Source organism: Astatotilapia calliptera, chromosome 15 (genome assembly GCF_900246225.1).
Source record: "Astatotilapia calliptera chromosome 15, fAstCal1.2, whole genome shotgun sequence".
NCBI classification, from domain to species: domain Eukaryota; kingdom Metazoa; phylum Chordata; class Actinopteri; order Cichliformes; family Cichlidae; genus Astatotilapia; species Astatotilapia calliptera.
Genome location: NC_039316.1, coordinates 3,217,362 through 3,224,957, shown reverse-complemented (window position 1 = coordinate 3,224,957; position 7,596 = coordinate 3,217,362). Strand labels below are relative to the sequence as shown.

At 38.9% G+C, this 7,596-nt stretch overlaps 1 protein-coding gene across 1 annotated transcript; it reads left to right on the top strand.

The window, feature by feature from the left end:
- The first annotated feature begins 3,059 nt into the window (after nucleotides 1-3,059).
- ora6 (olfactory receptor class A related 6) lies at nucleotides 3,060-3,986 on the top strand. Its single transcript, XM_026143108.1, has one exon. The coding sequence runs from the start codon at nucleotides 3,060-3,062 to the stop codon at nucleotides 3,984-3,986; it is 927 nt and encodes a 308-aa protein (XP_025998893.1).
- The last annotated feature ends 3,610 nt before the right edge of the window (nucleotides 3,987-7,596 follow it).

Below are 7,596 nucleotides of genomic sequence, written 5' to 3'. Positions count from 1 at the left end.
ACCTGCACACAAGCCACTGTGCTACAGAGTGGGGTTCAGGGCAGAAAACAAGTAAAAACGAAAAAAACAAAAGAAAAAACTTCCTGTTGCTTGCATTGGCTCCACGTGAACGGTTGCAAACATTCGGTCTAAGTGAAACTCCTGATGAACCTCGGCATGTTTAATGTGAGCCACGGCGTTCAAACCGCGGACAGGTGAAGTGTTGATGCACTGTTCTTCTTGTTATGTGGTCTTGCACTAACATGCTCCTCCCACATAAACATTATTGGAGGGCAGACCCAAGCACACAGCCCTCATGGCAATGGGGACTCCCCACTTGCAGCCAGCAGTCTTCCCCACTCAGCAGGACAGTGTGCCACACACAACAGAAAACAAGAACTGTTTAGGAGTAGTTTATAGAACAGCGCGCAAGGCAGTGACCTTGTCTCTGAACTCCCAGGATCCCAGTCTAATTGTGAACATGCACTTAAACAAGCCTTATCCAGGCCCACACGCACCCCACAGAACCCAGATGATCTGCTGCCAATTCCCTGGTGGCACGGGCACCGCAGGACAACTCCAGAGGGTGCCCATGAGGAGATGGTTAAACGAGTGAAGGCAGGTGGAGTACTTGCTGTACATTTGACAAGAAGAGCATTGATTCCTTAACAAGTAAAAAAAAGGCAAATAACTTCAAATTATTGTTGCATACTGACTGAACTACATGATAATAATCCAGTAGTAACCATTTATTTAAAAAATATGTTTTGCAACAATTACCCAATCTCCCATTCTACTCCAGGACCCTGAAGAAAGCCTGCAATCTGAGAGAAAATAGCTCTGTTAGTATAAAATGATACTGTAGAGGTCTTTGAGTTATGATGGGGCCTGGTCATTCAAGACTTTTTATGGAAATTACATTTTGGATTTAACAGGGATCCAATGAAAAGAAGCTAATTTAATTCCATTAACAGAAAAGGGGCATATGCAGCATAAAAAATAAATTTATTAATAAATAACAGAAGAGGCTGTTTGATTATTCCCCTGTAATTTTGCCTTTGGCCTGCCGAGGCACTGTGTACAAATCTTGCTTTGTTAAAACCTATATATATATCACCTATGTAAGCAAGTGAAAACGCAAAATGGAAGACTCCATGCTTTACCTCTTCGTTTTAATGTTTGTCTCTTCTATAAAGCTATTCCAAAACCTTAATTAACTTCACAGATAAGTGGGGCGGGAGGGGGGTGTTTTTTGGCAGCTAAGAGTTCACCACAAGTGTCAAACACATCTTTTATTTTCACTAACTGGTAAACAGATGCGATTCCTCCAATGAGCAATTGCGTTTTGTACAGCACCTTAAAAAATGATTGGCAAGTAATGCATTTTGACTGCCACAGCCACTGCATATTAAGATTTGAATACAATTTTATGGTGCAAATCAAACAGAGTCCAATATAGTATGTTTTGTTTTTTTGATTCATTTCTAATTTGTTTTAAATGTACTTACCTAAGCAAATGTACTGTTAGTGGAAATTATGAAAAATGGTACGATGTCAACATGTTAACTGCTCCCACTGTATGCTCTCATTATATGTCAGTGTGTGTGTGTGTGTGTGTGTGTGCCGGTATTGGTATTATGCAAAAATAATTGTTCTGCCTATGGGTACAGTTGTACAAGGACAAACTTTGTTCATGTGCTTAAGAGATTTTTGTTATATTAATGTCAAGTTTTCAAGAAAAAGTTTTTTTAGTAACATTGGGATCAATGCAAAAAATGCTCAAGGCTTTACCTGCTTTCTGCTGTCATTGTATGTCAGTATATGTGTACTGGCACTGGTATTGCATTGCACTTACATTTTAAACAAAATACACAATTCAGTAAAGTGCATTTTAATTTACATTCAACAAGTTCAAAGGCAGTCAAACTTCTGGTTTATTAGGATGAAATGATTCATGTAATTCCGTTTGATCAGGTCTCTAGTTGATAATTGCTCGATTGTGATAAAAGACTGCAGCTTCCTAAGCTGTCCAAGCTCATTACGGTACACTTAAGTTTACCAATTTACTTCCAGCGTAGGGCTTATCCTTAATTACACACACATAGACACACTGTGGGATTCACAATTAAGCTGAATCAGGATGCAGGGCATGGTTAAATAGAACGACTAACTAGAGAGAGAGTGAGAGCACTAAAGACAAAAGGAGACAAGCTGGAACATGAACCGATCCTGTGAAAACAGCAGGGTCCAGTAGCCCCTGCTCCATTATAGCTTAAAGTCAAGTGTCTAACTTATGAGAAACAAATTAGTTGGTAAAACATGTATTTATCCAAAATTCATCATATTGTTGTGTCTGACTGACCACATTTGCAAGAATCTGCAGTTCTTCTCTCAAACCGTGTTCATGCACCGATTCTTTAACTCTGAAACAGGAAGTGTGCAGAAGTACGTGTGTTTAGAGACTCAAATGTGAGATGACTGTTACACCCAGACATATAATCAGTAAGGTGCATATTATTAGCTATGAGGCAGTTGCTGTGTCGATCAGAGTAAAACTATTTATACTTCAACCTGTGGTCTGATATTATATCTACTGGTTTTCTTTAAGTGAAGAGCCCACTGAGATTATTCCTATAAAATGGTTATATCCTTCAGCATTTTCTAAATAATCCTCTTATTAAGATGTGATTAAGTTGGTGTACAGTGCGCCAGTTAAACCACAGAATAAAACAACAAATGCAAAGTGGGAAAACGTGTTGTCAAAAGCTGTAAATGAACTCTTGCATCCGCAGTGGATGATGTCAGCCAGTGGAAACAAATAAAACGTCACATGCACACAGTATGCGGTCTCAAGATGAAGCTTTGAAAGGCTCAGAGGTAAAACTTTAATGACTCCCAGCCTTCATTGTTATCCAGGACCCCACCTTATTTTTTCCCCCTTACTGTGTAATGAGCGCAGCCAATCACCTTTCTGGATTCATACCATCTCTGAGAATGTAATGACACCTGGGTTTGGTCAGTGATGCAGCAAAGCAGAGACACTTTTACAACCATTCTGGAAAGTCTGATTTTTACCCACAATGGCTGAGCTTTCTGTCAACCTCCTGGGCTTGAGACTGGTGTTTTCTTCCATTGGTCTTATGGGTAACACAATTCTCATCGCTTCCATCATTAAGATTAATTTCTTCCACATTAAATCTTTTGAGATATTTCTCTTCGGACTTGCTGCAGCCAACTTGTGGGAGATTGTCATCATAAATATCTATGACATAATCATCCTTCAGACTCCCTCCACCGCCACGGGCACTTGGTCGTGTTATTTACTGGAGTTCGTAACTGTTATTGGTGAAATTAACAGCATCTTCTTCACTGTCCTCATCTGTATCTTTCGCTACCAGAAGCTGAGAGATGTAAACACGAGGGTCAACTTCCCACTCTTCCTGGATAATATCAGATCAGCCTGGACGGTGAGCGGCATTTCTGTGATGCTCTCCGTGCTGCTCAGTGTTCCGATGTTTGTCATTGACCAGGAGAGCAAAGCGGAAAACGTCACAAGAAACAGCAGCATGTGCCCTCCAGACTTCTTTCACTGCACTCAAAATCATTGTCCAGTGTTCAACCGCATATACAAATACCTGTTCATCGTCTCGTGTCACCTGCTGCCTCTGATTATCGTCACAGTCACCAGCTGCCTCATCCTCACAGTGCTGCTGAGCCAAAGGAAGACAGTGACACCAGCGGTTAACGAGACTGGATCAAGTCAGTTCAGCAGGGAGAGTAAAGATACAAAGATCCAGTGGAGTACGATAGCTGTACTGGGAGCCATGGGATTGTTCCAGGTGGACTGGACTACCTACCTGATTTTTCAGTTGGCTTTTAACCCATATGAATTCCCTTTCTGGTCTGAAGCTCAGTTCTTTATCACAATATCTTATACATCCATCTCTCCATACATGTACATGATAGGGCATAACATGATCCCTCCCCACAGCTGTAAAAAAGGATAATTTAAAGATACAGTAAGTGATTTTGTTGAAGTTATTTAAGAGAAGAAAAAATGTTGTACTCTTGAATATAGTACATTGATCCTGTGTAATTACTTCTTGTAAAAGTTTAAAGCCTTCTCATAAACTTAGAATTATGATGGATATCAGTGCTCCACCGCAGTGCGTTTTATATATGTGGCTAGAGACTGGCCAAATATATAGTATGCCATAGATACTTTTAGTTTATAGATTAAACTATATATGGACATTTAACATTTGTGTACATATATTTTTCATCATCTCTTTGTCGTTATGTCTTTCTCCTCTTCCGCCACTGCTCTCTCTCTCCTCCTCCTTCCTCCTCACCTGAAGCCTTGTCTCCTAAACTGAAGTCAGGGCTCTAACAAAATGAAAATCCTTATTTATTCCTGATATTGTCACTTATTACTTATTGTCAGCAGATCAGACATGTGACCCTCCCATATCCACACGAGCCAGCTAAACAACAACAAAAGCTAACACTGTGCCAGCTAATGTTAGGCTCGAGTGTGCTAAAAATCACACTTTCCCTCTGATAAACAGTTTGAATCTAACAATATATGTATATTTGAGTATTTGTCCTACTTTGGCCACCATAGTTAGGATTATGCACTTGAATTGGAAGGGGCAAGAAAACAGTACCCAATTGACCGCAATCTGCAGTCTACTGACATCTAGTGGTGGGATTTTACACGATTTACCTTTAAAGCTTTTCTTTACACCACACTTGTTTCTGACTTGTTGAAATTGAGGTCTTCTTTTTCTGTAAGAATGTTATAAGTGTAAGAATGTTATAAATGTGACAATGTGACAATATTAGGCTAACAAACTTTGCAAGTTCACAGGAAGAAGAGGGTGATAATTTAGAAACTTGTATCACTAAATCCATAGAGCATTGTCTTAGAGTCTGCATTTACATCTAATATAAAAATGAAAGCATTCCTTTGTTATGTTTTGTCATTTCAGTGTGATGTAGATCAAAAGAGTACTTATCTTTCTCAGTGATGCATACTTTGAATTGTCTTCACAGCAAATGTTTTTTTATGGTAAAAGTACAAAAGGACCATCATTCCTTGGAAAAATGCTAGCTGATAAACTGTCTTATTTTTCAGTGCAATTGAGCACATGGCAGATGTGTTTGTATATAGCCATTAGTCTTGTACTCAAAGCAGCATGGCCTGTATTTACAGTACAATAGGTTGAGTGAAAAAGCAATTCTGTGCAATTCACCATCTTGCACAAAGACAGCTGCAGTCAGCCCAACCTGTCATTTCATGTTTATAAACCGTAAATACTACACTATGACCATAGCTTGATTTGTGATATCAGTTTAAAAAAAATAAAAATCAGTCTCCCAGTGAAAGTGAAAGTTGTTATACATAGTACATAGGTCACATATTACTCATAGTGACCAATTTAACCTAGTTGTGAAATGACACTAATACTGTACTCTAATTTTATTATTATAGAATAGGACTATACAACATATGTGACCATTTTCCAACCCCCCACTTCAACCCCTTGACTTCATTTGGACCTTTAACGTAATCCTGACAAACTATGGATCACCAGGTCTGCAATCTTGATTTAGAGGTAAATATTTTGCCGTTTCAAAGTGATTTTAATATGGCTTTGATAGTCGTGACAGAACTGACAAAAGCCGTACGAATCTGTGCTCTGGTAATTGTCTGTGCTGCCACTGCTGATTACACATCAGTGACTTGCACTGAAATTTGGAGGCAAACGGTGCGTGCTGATTTACTATTTTTTTTTAAAAAGACCCACTTGATGCTTGTTTTTCAGGTGTTACGAGATTAGAGCAACGTAGGCATTTTTTATGCACAATGTGGAAAATACTTAACCGATAATTAAAATAAAAATATGAATGTCGCCCCCTTTAAACGTGCCCGATACACGGAGGCATCTCTACATGTGCACTTATTATGAACCTTTGATTCGATTTCCCCCCACTGATCAACCCCCTGCCTTACGTTTAATGTGTAATAAACTGTATAATTGCAGGGCACTTGTGGTTGGTGGCGAAGCACTTTGCAATGTTAAAGTCATTTCACGAGTCCGTGCACGACCTCGCGTGGGAGATTTCGCTCTAAGTTGTGTCTCTGTGTGGACTATTAGTGAATAGTCTCATTTTTGCAAGTACCTTTAGTATCCATTTGTCGCACACAAAATAAGTGCACGTGATTTCGATTTGACTGGACACGCGGAACATCACCACGAGAGTTCCACGTGGAACACAAAAGATGGGTCGTCGCCTGTGAGCCGTTTTTCACCCACTTCCTTGTTTGACCGCCCCGTTCGCTCAATACTTCTCATACCATAAATCGTTGATTCTTCTCTTCTTCTTCTTTTAACCCACACCGGGTTTTAAATCACAAGATTGCGTGGCCGATGATCTGAATGAGAGTCGTTCTTTTGTTTTGTGTTGTTGTGCTATTAGGTTGTTGTGAAAAGCAGAGATCCCGCAGAGCCCGACTGAAAATGTGATTTAGTACTAATTTTATACTTAGCTATCCGCAGTGTTAACATCTGTAGAGCAGAGGTAAGTTTTGTATGGTTCATGTTTAATGAAACTTATGTAATATCAATTTAGAAAAATATCAGAATGAGGAAAAATGAACGGCTTTTTCCTTCATTGTTATGTGCTATTATCTATTATATGTTTATACAAGTGTTATTACCGCAACGATAAGGCATAACAACGCAGAAATATACTGAACACTTTTATTTATTTATTCAGTCACATACATCACTAGATTTACTGGCTCTCACACCTCCTGCTGATCAAAAACTGTGGCAGGTATCAAAACACCTTTGCATATGTTTTTGTTTTTCCCTTTTGGTACTAAACAGAAGTACACAACTCACATAAGCATTGTGTGCCAATTCAGTTGTCTTCATGTTGATTTTGTTGGGCTAAAGGGTTGCCTTTGGTTTCCCATGTCTATGTCTTTCTAAGGTAAAATGGCTTAACAGCACTTAATTTAGGGCGTGCAATTTACACAAAATGCGCATATAGACAACATATGCAGAGCACAGTAGGCTAGAGTGTAGCCTATATAGCCCAGCTGCCCAAAGATAAAGTGGAGGAACTGTGGAGGTTTTTGAGATTTTCACGTGGCTAAAATTCAAACATTGAATGCCATCTCGCTATTATTATGGAGCTTTTTATTACATTTTTATTACTGGGGTTTCCGGATAAGCTATGACTACACTTCCGGTATGGTAGCGTAGGCCTAGCCTGTAAATTAGATTACTTTATGCTTAGATCAAGAGCGTTTTGCTAAAAATATTAGCGACCCAATAGGGTCTAACGGTATTCTTCCAGCTTTTTTAAATTATTTTTTACAATTCAATATGTGCAAATTCAATATGCTATTTTTTGTCCAAATATTTATTCTTAACTTCAACTCCTGGCCACCATCTTGTCCCGTAAACAAAGCCAATCAGCCTTGCTCTTTTTTGTAGACAAGGTCAATCAGTTAATAGTTTATGAGCCACTGATTTCAGTTGCACATATTAATGTTGATACATAATACTACAAAGATACAAAATTACTTTCAGTGTTCATTTG